Raw genomic sequence first — 16444 nt, 5'->3', positions numbered from 1 at the left:
ATTTTCCAGGGCTTTTCAACCTCCGAGGCTCTGATGTTGAGTACAATCCTGTGTTTTTTGCATACGCCGTCATAGGAATGAACACAATCAGGTGCTTGTATTCCCCTCTTCTGTCCCCCAAAATGCATTTTTCTGTGGGAGAGCTGTTCTAGCAAAGCATTTGTCTTTTCAAAACGCCCACGCTTGGGTGCCTTAATGTCCTCTCTGAGCACTTTTATCTTCGTTGTAATTACTCTCCTCCCTTGATCAGAGCTAGAGAGGCAGCCAAGAGCTCTGCTGCGCTCCTCAGCACCTTGGCTGACTTGCAGTGTGACCTTGGGCATGATGGCTGACCCCTCTGTCTGTCACCCTGAGATAACACAGAGGGCCCTCGGAGCCCTGGGTGAAATGTGGGTAAGAGCCAGTGCTGGCCTGGACATTGGAAAACTTTTCTCTAACGTCATTGATGAGTCACTTCAAAACTGCAGGGACTGTGTAGAAAAGTTTCAGGGCTGACTTATGACAGGAGGCTTCTTTCCTGTGACTGCCCTGTCTAATGAGCCTCAGCAAGCACAAGTCTTTTAGAGGTGTCTCCAAGCTGCAAGCTAGATGCATCTGAGGTAAAACCTGGCTGGGTGAGTACAGATTGTATGTGAAGGTTGAGCTGAACTCTCCAATTCAGTGAAAGTGAGACAGTGTGGTACTTAGAACAGCAGTAGCTTTTCCATTTCTGGCTGTTGCCCTTAAAAATTAGAGAATGGCTATTATTTGCCTCTGTTACTCTCTCCTGCTTGAAGAGCAGTGATGGGATGCAGCCATTTTGAATATGTCATACAAACAAAAGTGCTGTCACCTCCTTTGCTCTCAGCAGGGTGGTACATCTTAATTTCAAAGCAGGATTTAAGATGTTTGAAGGCCAGTGGTTAAAACAATATAGGACAAAGTATACCACATAATTAACAAACTCCTTTCTCCCTGAAATGTCACCAGAATGGTTTCTCCTTCCCTCCTTTACTCCAACGACTGTCAGAAGTGGTCCCACCTATCTGCTTTGTCCGATTTGTTCCTCAGACTCTTCATCGATGGTGACCGGATGACGAACCCAGCTGTGAGGGAGCACTTACAGCTTGACTCCACCCTGGAGCCTGAGTTTAAGATCCAGGTGATGCCCTACGGATCTATCCTGTCAGAGCTGCAGGCTGTTGGTGCAGGCCTCTCACCCAAGGAGAAAGTGTGGCTCAGTGACAAAGCCAGCTATGCTCTGACTGAGGCCATTCCCAAGGTTAGTAGCCCTTTCGAGGGAAAACACTTTTCTCCTCTCTGGTTAGAGTGGTCAGGAAGGGTGTTAATGAGGGCAGCTGGCCTCAACTTCCCCTCTGCAAAGCATGATGCAGGCTGGAGTTTGTGCGGAAGGGATCCAGCCATGCTGAAGTATCGAGGGGTTGTTAATCCTGGGGTTGCTCTCACTGGAGCTGCCCTTCCAACTCGCTAAGCTGATTTACCCAAAGAATTGTCAGCTTAAGATAAGACAAGTACAGTGAGAGAGGGGAGGGAGAGAGAGAGGAGGCTGAACTTGGGTCATTTTGCCTATGGCTAGAGCATCAGCCTTATGTGGACCAGCAGTAAGAGCTAGAAACTTGCAGAAACTGAAGCAGGGAAGTTCAGCAGGACTTTCGGGAGGGGGTACTTGCCTTCATCTGAGTGTCTGAAAATGGTTCCCCTTATTTATTTCGGTGGCTAGAGGATATCAGGCAATAAGTAATGTCTTGTACCGAAGACAGGAGGGACAGGGCAACAGAGTTGTTGCAGCAGGGAACCTTGTGAGGACATGGATAACCTGCAGGCACTGGTTGTCCATGCAGTGAGTGCATCTGCTGAGGGACAGTTGTAGCATTAGAATAATTTCTGTACAGCTGTACTTGCTCTATATTACCCTTGAATTTGGCTGTCTGGGAGTCCTGCAGTCCACCTAATATTCCAGTAGTCATGAAAGGAGATACTTGGGGAACGACACAGCAGCAACTACAGATAAATAAGCTGATTTCCATGCATCTTGTGTACACCTCTTGTTTGCTAGAGATCACATTCTCTGGAATGCCATCCAGTTTAAAGAGATACCTAGTACCTAACAGATACTATGAGTAAATATGACGGGGAGTTACGGACCAGTGGGTATTTTCCAGATGTTGCCTTGGAAGACCAGACCCGCTGAACAGAATCCATGCTTGTGCTGGGTTACTGAACAGTCCAGGCTTCCTGCCTGAGAATTGCAGGGCTCAGATGAAGGGGCTGCTGAAGGAAGAACTGAATTGTAAAAAGTGTTTGGCTGCAAGTCTGCATTCACCCACCACCAGGTTTCTGCCTGCACCAGGCAGGCAGATATCTCCTGCCTGTTTCATGTATTGCATGGTTGTGCTGTGGGCGTGCGTATGATACAGTCATACCTGTGACAACAGAGCTAACTCATGGGGCCTGAAGGCTTTTTTTGTATACTTTTAAGAGTGGTCTCAGCTTTGTGTCTTCCAAAGGACAAAATCCCAAGAGCAGGGTCTGTGTGTGTATCCCCAGGCTGCCATAGTTTGATACCAGCGTAAATCTCTGCTTAAGATCTTCAGCTCTTATGGCCAAAATAGCAGGAACTATGCATATTTTTCTCCGGTGATGACATTTATTTATGTACCTTAATAACATCATTGTACTTGGTGCATTAGGACAGGTAGTAAAACCAAACAGATCTAGAAAGTTTTGTTGCTTTCACTGTATCCCTTTAATACGGGATGTGGCGCTCTGTGCCTTTGCACTGACTTGAAGGAAATGTGCTGTTTGCCTTGTGTGGGTTTTCTGTGTTTTAAAAACTAGCAAGACATGTACGTGAGCAAGATAAACAGTTTTTTGCCGCTGCTCAGGGTTAAATCTCCTGACCCCGTCAATCCATTTCTAGGTGCAAATGGAATTTTAATACAGAATGCTGACATTTTGCCCGCTCTCTTGTTTGTGGTAGCAGAAAGCATAGAGTCTATAGAGCATTCAGGTTATATTGTTCTTCTTTTGACTTCAGAGTAGAATACCCCTTCCTGTATTTGGAATTAATGGACTAACCCCAGTTTGGGTAAGTTGCTGTAGATGATTCACGCAGAGCATCCATATGGAGAAGTACAGCACGTCCAGCCTAAATTAAGGAATGTAATGAGTTGTAGTGACATTATTTACCCTGTTAGCACTGGAAGTTTTGGCTGATACTGAGTCATTATAGGGCTACATGCCCTCTGTATGCAATGGGAGAGTCCCTGCCTCAAGGAGCTCTGTGCAATAGAAAGCAGGAGAGGAAGGACTGTAATGTCTTGATTAAAAACCACTTAGTAACTGAGACAGCCAAAGGTTTCCCAGTTCCTCATGCTGGGTGTTTTTCTCCAACTCTACACCACTTTACACCAGCTGAGCAACTGGTCTAGGGTGCTTTGAAGAACCCCAGTGCTGGAGATCCATCTACTGTCTGTCTCCATCAAAGCCAAATATTGACACTGGGAAAAGTCCAGTCCATTATTAAACACAGATCTGCAAACTCTTTATAGATTTGCCTACAGCTGCATGTAAATATACTTTTCACAGAAAATTAATAGAACCTACCAGTATCTATAAATGCAAGCTAATCTAAGAATCTGACCATTGAGAAGTTTTGCTCTGACTTTGATAAAAGGACTTTCCTGACTTTCTTGTGGCTTCTTCAGTACTTTAGTTTCTGCATAATGTAGTGTAATTGTCTTGCTATTTTTAAGAATTTGGAAACTGTAAGCCTGTAGGATTTGTGTGAAATTGGTCTTTGCTGAGGGTCTACCAGGCCTTTCCCATGAATTTGAGTGGTGGTTATTTGTATGCTGGTGCCTTGACAATAGGAAAACAGCACGTTGCTTCATCTGTGCTTGTGTATGTGCTCATCCCATCTCCTGATATATAATGGGTAGAGCAGAGAACTGTGGGGCAAAAGACTTCATTTTTGTTCCTTCTTCTGATGACAAGTGTGACAAGGTTTGGGTTGGTGAATTTCTGAAGACATGCTCAGAACCAGCCAAACATTCCTGCCGATCTAAGGAGAGTTGATGTTTGGGGAAGTGCACAGTGGTAAGGGATCAGGTACTAGTTCTTGATGCAGGGCCACCCCGTCCAGGCACAGGAAAGCTTTGTCTCAATCCGCTGATGTAAGCTTCTTTCAGAGGTGGACAGTAAGAAAAGCTCAGCTTTGCAAAGGCCTTTCATGTGTCTTGGGGCCTTGATGTGTTTGTCAGAGCTGCTGATCATTAGAAGCGGTGATGCTCAGTGCTGAAGGAGCCAGAGCCTTGAGGAGCCTGCCAGGTTCAACTCCAGTGCTTGGTACCTGGGCTGGGTACCCTTTGCGCACTGCTACTTGGGGGTGACAGTCAGCTAACAAGCCAAGGTGACTTTTTAGGTCTGTTTGCACAGCCTAAATTCCACCTTAATCACTGGGATTGATGTTTCCCATTGGCTGTTTTTCTTCAGTGTACATCAGCAACAGGAAACCTATGGCTCGGACATTGATACGGTATTTAGGATATCCAAATCTTCACCCTGCTTCGTGACAAGCTGTTGACCCTTTCGTTCCCTGGATTTCCCTGTGGCTGTTCTTCCTTCAGTCAGGGACTGCTTCTCCTCTTTTTTCCCCAGTGCACTTAACTGACTACTGGCAACCAGTATCTCACAGCGCTGAAGGTTGAGAGAGACTGCCAAAGTACAAATTGTGGCCAGGCTGAGTTATTAAACCTGAAGGATTATGTAGTCTGACTAATCCACAAGTAATCCCTGTCCTTCTGCTGCAGGCTTACCGATACCTCACCCCATATACCCCCATCTGCATTGCAAAAGCTGTGAAGAATGCATCGGAAACAGAAGGCATGAGAAGAGCACATGTAAGTGAAGTCTTGAGAGCCTCCTTGCACATGGCAAGAAGTTTGCTTTATGTTTAGGGAAAGAAACTACATTTTCCTTTCAGTTTTAGTGTTTTGGATTAAAAAGCAAATAAGAATTTGGATGGCAGGATAAAAATGGTTTTCTGTCAGACATCTACTGCTGTTGAAGCAGTTTTTTTGCTTGTTTAATATTCCCTTGGAGTGAAGAACAACATTTGTAATAGTGTGAAGAACCAACCTTGCTCTGTTGGAAGACAGTGCAGACTTGAGAAGTGTTGTTTAGAGTATGGGCCCTCAAAGGGATGTTCTTTCCCCTTTGCTAGTTCTGTTGTCTTTCTCAGTGGAGTCTTCAAATTGTTATCACTTGAATAAACACAGCCTACAGAACACAGAGAAATTCTTCAACACATGGTGCAAAACACAGGCCAAGATACTCAGAAGCAGCCAGTGTCCTCAAAGCACTCTGGTTTTGTGTCATCATCATGACACTCTAGAAATGAGACTGATTTCCCAGGAAGCTTCATGTTTTTGAGCAAAGAAGCTGCCTGTGAAACAGGCTCATAGTGGAGCTGAAGTTTTCTCCTGTTTATTTCCTGTTAATTTTCAAGCAACAGTTTTCAAAACAGGAGAAATGTGCCAGCTAAAGCAGGGCTGGCAATTCTGGACTTGGCCCATATTTTCTGCTAGCTTCTTGGGAACTGCTACTTTCTATTTCAGTGCTTTTCCTTCTCTGCTAGTTAAGGGAAAGTAAACGTACTTGTGCTGAACAGAAGCACTTTGTCACCTGAGCACAAAACTGTGCCTTGCTCTTGCACACTTGTCTCCTGCTCTTGCCCCTGCATGCTGCAAGTATGTAGATAAAAGGAAGAAAAAGGGGGGTCATCAGGTGAGAGAGAAGCCAGAAGCTGTGTGACGGGGACTTTGTGGTGCTGGTGTGCCCAAAGGGCATGTTCCCCTGTTGCATCACTAGATGTGTCATGTGGATACCTTCCACAATCTGAAATGCAAGATCTTGTGTGTTGAAGCACAAGATACTTGAAAGTCATGTGTGTGATAAAGCCACTGTTATGCTGAGTACTTGATAATTCTTCACAGTAAGATAATTCCCAGCAGTAAAACTTTATTAACATTTATTTAATTGTCCAGATACATTTCCAGTGCTCGTATTAATTACAGGATGTGGAACCTGGGAAGACCTCTTAGATCATTTCTTAGTTTGTTTCTGAAACTTGCAGGTCAAATTCTTTTGCATCAAAATCTGTTTATACTGAGGCTTGATAAATCTTTTTTCTTCTCAATTCTCTTTTCTTGTGCCTCTTTTAACATAGATTAAAGATGCAGTTGCCCTGTGTGAGCTCTTTAACTGGCTGGAGAAAGAGGTAGTGTATTAATTTTTTCTAACTTGGAGTTTTTATTGCTATGTAAAATTCTTCATAAACTTTTTGATAGTCTTTGTAGTGTCTTTGCTAAAAGTGGGGAAACGCGGTTTTATCTGTGTTTGGGGGGGGATTTCAATCATGCTTTTAGCCAAGGCTGAATGATTTTTTTTGAAAACATACTCCCATTCATTTTACGCAAACCAAAGCCAGAGCAGGTGAGAACAGATTTAATATAGAGTTAATACTGTCTTGTGCTGGTTTGGTAGTGTAAATCATGAAATAATATCCAGTTTGGTGCAATACTTTGGAATTATTCTCATGATAATCAGTGTTGTCTGGCAGTATGGACAGATTTGGCATTTATGAATGGAGAGGTGCAGTCATGCCCATGTGCAGTGAAAATGGGATAAAGACAAATTACTTGCGCTTTTTCTGTGTTAGAAGTATGTAGTGAAGGTGCAGAGTGCCAGGTGTTTGCTTCTTCTGTGCTGCTGCATGTCTGAGTCCATTGACTTTACCTGTGGACATGGCTTGATGACTTCCAGAAGGTGCCTTTTTACATGTCTGAGTACCTCAGGAAGTCTGCCTTGGGGGTTATGAAACCTAGCTCTTGCTCCCCTTTGCCTGTTGTCCAGTCCTGGGGAAGTTGTGTCACTGGTTTTAATTTATCAAATGCCTAAAGTAAAATTATGTCCTTTTTTTTTTTTTTTTCCCCTGTTAAGTGCTTCCATTTCTGATTTAAAAGCATAAAAATTCTGCTAATACCTTGGGCTGTTGGAGAGAACTGTTTAAGCTTAGTGTAACCTGTCTGTGAAGAGATGTTTCCTTGTGAGATGCTACCTCTGTACATATCTTAGTGAAGTTAATGCAGCCCTAACTGCTCCCTAGTCAGGGTTCAGCAATCCTGCTGTGACCATCTCTGCGTCCTGCTTCTCACATGCCCTGCACAATATTGCTAGGTTTGTGTTTGTCATTACTGAGGAATGAGGACAGAAAACTTGGAAAGAGGCAACTTCAAGACAGGGTTTCATAATGCACAGATGAGGCCCAACGCTTAAGCATATTGAATTTTCTTTTCTTGTGGTGTACTAATTCAACCTACATCTTTGTCCACTAGGTTCCAAAGGGAACAGTAACAGAAATAATTGCTGCAGACAAAGCAGAGGAGTTTCGCAGGTAAAAAGTAAATCCCCTGTGAGGATGTTTTCTGGGTGGCGTTTTTATCCTTTGTTTTTATTTTATTCTTTAGAAATCCAGCTCACTCACAGATATATTTTACCTGTGGACAAACCATTGCTACAGGATTTCTTTGAACACTTGAAAGAGTTGGGCAAGAATTGGGTCTCTTGGGAGATACGAGTCCCAGCCCACTGGATCCTATCTGCTTTCCTTTTGAGGTAGCAGTGAGGAGTGCCGTAGGTTAGGACACATACGAGACAGTTGCTTTCTTACCATGGAGGAGCTGATGTAAGAGTGAGATTTCCTCCTCTTCTGATGGAGAATGAGGACTGTTTGTATTGAGAGATACTCCCACGTGTACATCAACAAGACCTCTAGAAATGCCTTTGAGTAAATAAGTAAGAAAGAAGGAATTATTCAGGACATCTCTTTCCTGGGTGATGAATTTTCTGCCTGTAAGGAAAGGGTAGAGATGGAAATCAGGTTTCCACATGGGTGGGAGGATAGGGCTTCGATTTGTACAATTCTCCTATCTGAGTGTGCTTGCCCAGATGGCTTTCAAGGGTAAGGAGAAGTCTGAGGTGTTGTGAAATTGAGGATGGGGCACTCCAGGTGCTCCAGCTGCCTGGTGTGCTCCTCTTGCTTCTGCTGTAGTGATCACAATCTTTTCTTTCAGCCAACAGAAAGACTTTGTTGAATTGAGTTTTGCTACCATATCAAGCACAGGTCCAAATGGAGCCATCATTCACTACAAGTAAGAGAAACACAGCTTCTCCTTTCATCCTTCAGCAAACATAGTTGGAATGAGCTGTCTAGCTTCTTTGTGGAGTCACAACAGAGTACTCCAGGGAGATGTAGTCGCTGTTGGTTGCCATCTTGCTTTATTCCATCAGAGCTTCCACACTTACTAAATAAAGATCTCTCCCTGCCGGCAGCATGCATGTATTAGGATGCTGATCTGCTCAGGGGCCATAGAAAAGGGCTATTTTGGGGGTAGAAGTCTGGGAAGGACGAGTATGAAGTGCAAACTCTTCTGAAATATGTTCAGGAACAGATGTTGAGGGTTTTGCTGGAAGCAATAAAGTTATTCTCTATACTGTAGTGCTGTTTACACTCCTCAGTATGATGCCTGGCTCAGCATGTGTGGGATTTCCATCACTGCTACAAAAAATCAGAGCCAACACATCCAAGCTTGCACTTAATATGGTTTCTGGGCTGCAGATGTGGACTGGAGACCTTGACACTGTGGAACAAAAAACTTTGTGTTTAACTGAACAGGCCAGTTCCCGAGACCAACAGAACGCTGTCTGTGAACGAGATCTACCTCCTGGACTCAGGAGCACAGTACAAGTGAGTGGGATGAATGGTCCTGAACCGCTACGTTTTCTGCTTCCAGTGACCACTGGCAGGGTCAGCTCACAGTTTCTATGGCAAGCATGGCAATGTGTAGTTTTGAGAGCAGTGCCATTTCACAGAGAGCCTGCTCATTGTATCCCCTCTGGAGGGAGTTTGTGGAATTCTGAATATAGTCAAGTGCATCAGTCAATGGGTGACTGATCCATGACAGGAGGCCCTGAGCTAGGCTCAGGACAGCAGACTAGGGCTGCTGACAAGCCTTGTCTGGAGTAGGGGATGGGATCTAAAAGCACAGTTCCCATCTGAGTCCCATTACCAGTGTGATGGTAGCTGTGCTCTAGCTGGTGGTTCATGTTCCTGTCTATTGCACCTCTGCTCACCTGGGACATTGGTGTGTGAGTTGCAGGGAACAGGGAGCAGGCCTGGCTGCCCTGGTTTAGCCTTGGGCTGCCTGCAGAGCAGCCTGCACAGCTCAGTGAGGCACCTGCCCTGCCAGGATCTGCCCTGTGGGCAGATTTGACTGATGTTGAGGTCAGAACAAGGTGGGGCAAAGGAGCAGGACAGCACTGTCCTGTGGTGTTCTCTGCCTTTAGAGGCAGGGTGTCTCATCCCAGTGGCCACTTGGGTCTCAGGTGTGTTTTTGGGAAGGCATCATGTCTGTTGACTCACTCAGTGCTGTTTTGACAGGGCCATTCAGTGGCCTCAATCTCTGCAGCTGTTTACTGTGGAACTCTGACTCCGTGGAAAATGAAAGAAGTGATGTTTTTAAACAGTGTAGATGAGAAGTGGCTTGTTAAGAAAGATGCAGGACAGGCCTGGCTGCTCCTTTGAGATGGGCTTTGTCTCTAGAGCTATGCCTTTTTGTTATGTCAGTCAGGAAGAGCATTGAAAAAGAACCATACAGGCATCCTTTGATAAGATTTTTACAAGGAGATCTTTTTTCCTCCCCTCTGATGGCCTAATTAATGATTTCCTTAGTGCCACTATGGAAAGCAGCCCTTTGAATACAATATAAGCTGGACCTCAATGGCACTTACCACAGCATTGTGATAGGGATGCTCCACTTGTCCCTGCTGAGAAGTTAAATCGTGAGTGCTTTGTGACCGTAGCCTGTGTGTGCTGGGGAGAAGCGTAGGCACAGGAGTGAGTGTTTCAAAGGGAACTCATTATTTCAAGGCCCTCTGTGTTTTTGACAGCAGGCTCAAAATTATATTTGTAGAAGAACTTAGAGCTGGCTTCTGATGTCTCAGACTAACCCCTGTCCAAACGCTCAATAACTTCTAGAAATCTTAGCACAAGACATCCTGAGGATGAAAGGGACACTATACCCCCTTACACTTCTATCTCATGAGCTGGTAGCTGTCATTTGTGGATAAGTATATGTTTTTAAGCTGCTAATGAATCATCTTCCATACAAATAGACTAAATTTGGCCTTCTCTGTTCTGGTCTCAATGGGCGAGTACCAGTTGCTAAACTTCAAATTAACATCATTTTTATGAGCAGTTTAGATTCTAATTTGCGAAGAGCTTTGGGATGCTTATGGATGAAAGATAACATTTGGAATTGTAAGTCATTATTGCTACATCTGGGACATGTGTGTTCAGGAATTTTTGAGATTAGGAACTGTTACATCATCAGTCTTGTGTAGCACGGAGCAGATGACTTTACCCAATTATGAGTTTGATTGGTTTGCTGCAGCGTGACTGGATTTTCTGTGCCTCCTGACTTCGATCTTTCTTTTTATCCCATCCCTTTGCTTCCTGAATCTTTGTTTGCCTCTGAAGAGATGGTACAACAGATGTGACCAGGACAATGCATTTTGGCACACCATCAGCCTATGAAAAAGTAAGTTGGCATCTCAGTGTGGTTTGCAATCTGACCCTTATTATTAGAGATACTTAAATTAGTCATGTGTCCTATTGCTATGTAGTCAAAGTGCTCTATCAAGTGTCATTTATTTAATAATATGTGACAGCATTTTGATAAAGACTGAAAAGGAGGCTGTCAGACTTCAGACTTCCAAAATATAAACTGAATGATTTAGATAATGACACCTTTCTATCTTAAAATGCACCCCTCTCATACATAATAAGAAATGTCTGACAAGAAATAATAAAATCAGCGGGCTGAGGATAAACATTACTGGCTTGTCCAACATGGGAGTTAGGAGAGTTTAATTTAGTGCAAAGCTCAGTGTCTAATGCAAGGCTTGCAGTAGTGGTTTGTGTCTAGTGTACCATATCAAAAACTTATCTGAGAATGTCCGTGTTGGAAATTCAGCAATGTAATTTTGTTTGTTTTAAATGACTTTAATTAAAACTGATTTCATCATTATAGTTCACTCAGTGATGAAAATATGCTGTAGGGTATGCTCAGGAAGTAAAACTACAGCCACAAAGAAAATCAGTCACGTAGGTCAGGTGAATCCTGCTGCTGAACCTGCAGCCTGAGTTTGTGACACTCCATAATTAGTGGAGAAAGATCTTCAGAGTAATTTAAACACTTTCTGCTCATGGTTTGCGTTGACATTGCCAGCCATAGGAGACCATGAGCAAGTCTTTCCAGTTCCTCTTCAATTTGCTACACGATGCAGTCTTTCTTCCCATTCCTGGGGAAGACAAAGTTTTGCCTCTCCCTGTTTATTTATGGCACACATTTCTTTGACAGGAATGCTTCACCTATGTCCTGAAGGGACATATAGCTGTGAGTGCAGCCATCTTCCCAAATGGAACCAAAGGTAGGTTGGTGAGTTGGAGTGTTTTGGTCACAGCAGTGACCTCTGAAGAACCGTTAAGTGATCTGAGAGCAACATTATGGTTGACAGGTCCAGATGTGTTGGGCAGGTGTTGATGTAACTCTTCCATCGCAACATTTTTGATTCTGGGTTACTGATGTCTTCTCTCTCAGTGTCAACCAGTGCTGGAAATTCTGAGGGGGGAAGTCTGAAGGGTGTTCAGAGTGCTCTGGTTCTAGGGTGATGGTGACTTTCCTCAGTCAATGGCACTCTAACACATCTGTGGCCTTTCTGTGCTTGGAGGTTGTCTTTAAGCTTTACTCATGGCCGTGACAAAGTGAGAGGTCACTTTCCAGCTTCAAAAGGACTGGCTGATTGTCTTCCAGTTAATGTGGAATCTCTTTTATCAGTGAGCAGCATGGGAAAATGACACATAAAGGAGCTGTTTTGATTTTGTGCCAGAGAAGCTGACATACATTCACCCTTGTTGAATTTGTTGCAGAGCTATTTTCTCCCTCATCAGACACCTTACACAAAGATGCCTCTTTTTAGAGTTTGCATTCTTGGATAGATGGGGAAAAAGCAGCTGCGTAGTGGTATGAGAAACCCCAACTGAAAATGGGGGGTGTCTGAACTTGAACATATGGGCTTGGTATTCACATGCAGATAACAGAAATTCTCTTCATTCTGGTTGAAACAATCTGAAATGACTGGCCATCCAGGCAAGAAGTCTGGCTGATTAGTTCACCAAATACAATCGACAGGTCTTCTACTTTGAGTTCACTTAGTGCAGCTACCTTTAAGAGGGGTACTGAATTATCTATGGGACGTTTAACCACTAGATTATTTCCTGAAAACCCCAGTGAAGCAAACAGCAGTGCAATGTTTCTGTTACAGACCATCTTCTGAAGAGCTGTGTAACAGGAGAGAGAGAGGGGCTCTTTGGTTGAGAAAGGGCTTGAATGTCAGATTTGCCAAATCTGTCCTGGAACTTCTGACAGTCCAATGACTTGTTTTCTTTGGCTGGTGATGGGGTTTTTTTGAGGGGGTGGTAGTGGTTTTGTTTGATTGTTTGTTTAGGGGTTTTTGTTATGTTTTCCAGGTTTGAGCCTTCAGTGTGATTATCAGTGTCTCTGAGGGAGCCTGACTTGATCAGATTCTCTCTCCATGTCTGTCTCTTCCCCTTCAGGTCACCTTCTAGATTCCTTTGCCCGCTCTGCCTTGTGGGACTGTGGCTTGGATTACCTGCATGGGACAGGACATGGAGTTGGCTCTTTCCTAAATGTACACGAGGGTCCTTGTGGCATTAGCTACAAAACCTTTGCAGACGAGCCCTTGGAGGCTGGCATGATCGTCTCTGATGGTATTTAGCATTGGTGATTCTCTCTGGTTACTGGGGGAGGGACTAAGCTCTTTAAAATGCAGAGAGAATAAATCTGGCAATGGTGTAAATGAAAGGAGGGATCATAAGCTCTGGTCCTGCCTCCTCAGCTTGTTATTTTGTCATTTAAGCTCTCTAGGTAAAGAAAGACCCTCATTTTAGCTCTTTCGCCTTCCATAAAGTATCTTTGCAGCCTGGTGCTGCAGGCCTGCTTCCTGCTTTCTACAGCGCAAAGCTCAGCAGAGCTGTGCTGCTGACCAGCCCAGCTCTGGCGTGCTGCCTCCCATTCTGCAGTGGAAGAGCTGGCCACAGTACAAGGTAGACATCAAGCTTTCAGGAGCTCATCTTGGTTTTGCTATGGGCTATTTAAGGCAGCTGTTAAATCTTTACATGCCTTATTCTTCCGGTAGCAAATTAACAGCCTGCTGGGGTTTGCTGAGAGACTTACATTCTTTCAGGGCTGCAAAGTCCTCTCAGGGAATCAGGGGAGCACTCTCTAAAATAAGTGTTTTGGGGAAGGGGTTACCCACCTGCCTTTCATAAAGACATTAACATTTTCAGAGTTTCTGATAGTAGGAACACATATACTCTGTGCTCTTTCTTGACTTGCAGGGAGACTCTCTGAGCTCAAGGGCTGTCTGTCTTGTTTCTCTTTTCTTTGAGAACTTTTGCTGTCACCTTGCTCGGGGCTTCTGTGCAGATTAAGTAGAGTCAGAAATTTGTTTGCCTTTGTGGATGCCTGATGTCAAGATTGCTTAGTGACTTCAGTGGACTAAAGCCATGGAGGGGAAGTTTAGCCATAGGGAGTAAGTATTTGCACAGTGCAGCTATGTGGCTTAGTTAATTACTCTCTGTTTCTGCAGAGCCTGGGTATTACGAAGATGGGTCCTTCGGGATCCGAATAGAAAATGTTGTCCTTGTGATCCCTGCTGAAACCAAGGTGAATGACCTGCTCAAGATACTCCTTCCTCCATGACTCACTGGTTGTAAAATTTAAAGTACTGGAACTTGAGGTGGGACCATGCTGCAGACAGTTGAATCCTATCCAAGACTCCTGGTCTCCAAAATCCCGCTTTGCTAATGGGGGTACAGAAGACAGTTCTGCTTCTGCAGAGTTTCCATAGGTTGAATTAAAATGGTTTTTGTCCGGATGTCAAAGACCAGGAGCATCTTTATTCAACCCCTTGGAGTTATTGTTATAGAGTTGGTTATCTTCTCAAATCGGGATTTTTTTTTCCTCTGATAGAGAGACCTCAGTGACAGTAGAAACAAAACTACAGACAGATTTTAACATTATAATTTTCGGTCTGGCTGGGTTAGCCTACAGTCATCAAGCTGAGTCCTGTACAATTGTGATCTGGGACGTGGCCTTTGAAGAGTAACCATTGAAAGAAATAACTAAGGTTTATATTGAGATTCTTTGCTTGAACTATAAGAAAAATGTTATTGTAAGTTGCTACCCTCTCATCTGAATGTTACGTGGGGTGTTCTGTAGTGGTGACATGAGCCAAGGAGTGTCATCCGTCTAGAGCTGTTTCTAAAAATTTACAACCCTGTTTGTCTTTCTGCTGCAGTATAATTTCAAAAACAGAGGGAGCCTGACTTTTGAACCATTAACACTGGTTCCGATCCAGACGAAAATGATTGATGTTAATTTGCTGACACAAAAAGAGGTAAGTGAAACAGTAGGTTTCCATTGCCTTCTTTGCACTAGGACCAGCTTGTTCTGTTCTGTTTACAAGAACCACTGGCCTCTGTTCCATTTCATAGATCCAGAGAGCAATTCTGAGTTAATTTTGAACCTGATCCAGCTTTGAGTGGGAGGGTGGACTAGACGAGCTCTCCAGAGGCCCTTCCAATCTTATTTATTCTGTGATGAAGGCAGCGAGGACCCCTCCGATGATGTTGTTTTGGTAGTTCCCTTGATACGGTATTTGCCGCTATCATCTCTTCTCTTTTCCTACTTCTGCCTTAATTTGCTACTGTCAGACTATCGTGCTGTCTCCCCAGAGACTTATACCAATGACAGTCCCATGTTGTTGTCTGTATCTACTTGTGTCCAGTCCCATTCAGCCACACCACATTCTGCAGTACATCCAGACTCTGAGCAGACATCAGTGATACCTGCTCAGCGGCATTTATTTCCTGAATAGGAAATAAATACTCTAAACTTTCTGTTTAGATCTCCCACTACCTTCACCGTGAAGTGTTTCATCCTGTTTTTCTATCATACTCCTTATTTTGCCTCAACCCATCCTCCTTTTCTGAATGATAGTCCTATTTGCATTTCCTTTTTCTGAAGAGGACTGTGAAGAGTACCAATATCTGCCGTAAGGTTACCTGTTCAGATCAGTAGAGCAACTTGTGTCTCAGGGCTGCATTGTGTCAGTTACAAATTTGCAAAGCTATTTACTAGACTGTGCCAAGGTAGCTCTTCTGACTTGCTGGAGGCAGTGATTTGCAGAGGCTTTAAATACCTGTCAGCTGAACTGAACCTTGGCTCCTCTGAAAACCCAGGATGAATTGCTTCAGTTCCTACCCTCATCAAATTTACAAATCACTTCCATATATGAGAGGTCTGTCTCTTCGGGACAGGATTCCCTCCCAGCCTAACAGCTCAATCCCAAAGACCACAAGGGCCTACAAATGTCTTTGGCTGTGCACAACTTGTAAGGGCACCAACTCTTCTACGTTTATACTGAATGTCATACCCCCTCCCTTTCTCTAGTGTAACTGGGTGAACGACTATCATCAGAAGTGCAGGGAAGTAATTGGAGCAGAACTGGAGAGGCAAGGCCGGCACGAAGCTCTTCGGTGGCTTGTCCAGGAGACGGAGCCTCTCATCAGAGTTCAGTAGCACCACAGTTGTCTGCGGCGTGTAGAACATCAGGACAGCTCGGTGTCACAATAATCTATGTCTTCTTGGTGCTTGACACCACTGGGAGAATGATCTTCAATAAACCTTTGGAAATCAGGAGGGGTTTTCATGTAGTGTTTCTCTCCCCACAACATGTGTGGGTAATGTGGGGGTAAGAAGGGTTACTGTCTCAACAATTTTTTTTTGCAGGGGAGGGGTTGAGAATAGAAAGCAAACAAAACAAGCATGTTGCCTTTCAAACAGGGGTTTTACTGAAATAATGGCTCTAAGAGGCAATACTGGAATATTTTATACTGTCTGATTTTTCACGTGAAAACTCAGTATTTTTGCATACTCGGGTTCCAGTTGCTAAGATGCTGCCCACACAGCAGGACTGATTACTGAATAAAAGATTCCAACCCGCTCTTTGCTCCATCTGCCTTCTCTTGCAGTCAGTGATGTGTTGGGTTTGACAGCTTGAAGGGCAAGAACCAGATAATTCCACCTTTATGTGTGCATCAAGCTCAGACAGTGGAGAAATATGTATGGGGCTGCCCTGTGCTAGGCGCTGGGCAGATGTTACGGAGGGGCCTGGCAGGAGCAGTCAGTTCTACCCGTGCTTTGTGACAGACCGTGGAAGGGATGTGGTGACACTC

At 44.1% G+C, this 16444-nt stretch overlaps 1 protein-coding gene across 2 annotated transcripts in view; it reads left to right on the top strand.

Annotated features, from left to right (window-relative positions):
- XPNPEP1 (X-prolyl aminopeptidase 1) overlaps nt 1-16212 on the top strand; it is a 30922-nt gene extending 14710 nt beyond the window's left edge. Inside the window, exons 8-20 of one of the 2 annotated variants that reach the window (XM_074831229.1) lie at nt 10-91; nt 1051-1261; nt 4812-4901; nt 6230-6280; nt 7398-7456; nt 8136-8213; nt 8738-8809; nt 10601-10661; nt 11484-11553; nt 12740-12913; nt 13795-13871; nt 14506-14604; nt 15660-16212. In XM_074831229.1, the coding sequence (XP_074687330.1) occupies nt 10-91; nt 1051-1261; nt 4812-4901; nt 6230-6280; nt 7398-7456; nt 8136-8213; nt 8738-8809; nt 10601-10661; nt 11484-11553; nt 12740-12913; nt 13795-13871; nt 14506-14604; nt 15660-15788 (1253 nt within the window). In that variant the 3' untranslated portion in view covers nt 15789-16212. Of the gene's footprint in view, nt 1-9; nt 92-1050; nt 1262-4811; nt 4902-6229; nt 6281-7397; nt 7457-8135; nt 8214-8737; nt 8810-10600; nt 10662-11483; nt 11554-12739; nt 12914-13794; nt 13872-14505; nt 14605-14701; nt 15070-15659 lie in introns of those variants that run through there. The other variant, XM_074831227.1, reaches the window with a different exon arrangement.
- The last annotated feature ends 232 nt before the right edge of the window (nt 16213-16444 follow it).

This window comes from Strix aluco, chromosome 7 (genome assembly GCF_031877795.1).
Source record: "Strix aluco isolate bStrAlu1 chromosome 7, bStrAlu1.hap1, whole genome shotgun sequence".
Classification (NCBI taxonomy): Eukaryota; Metazoa; Chordata; class Aves; order Strigiformes; family Strigidae; genus Strix; species Strix aluco.
The sequence above is the reverse complement of the archived record's forward strand: the minus strand, read 5'-3'. Positions and strand labels throughout refer to the sequence as shown.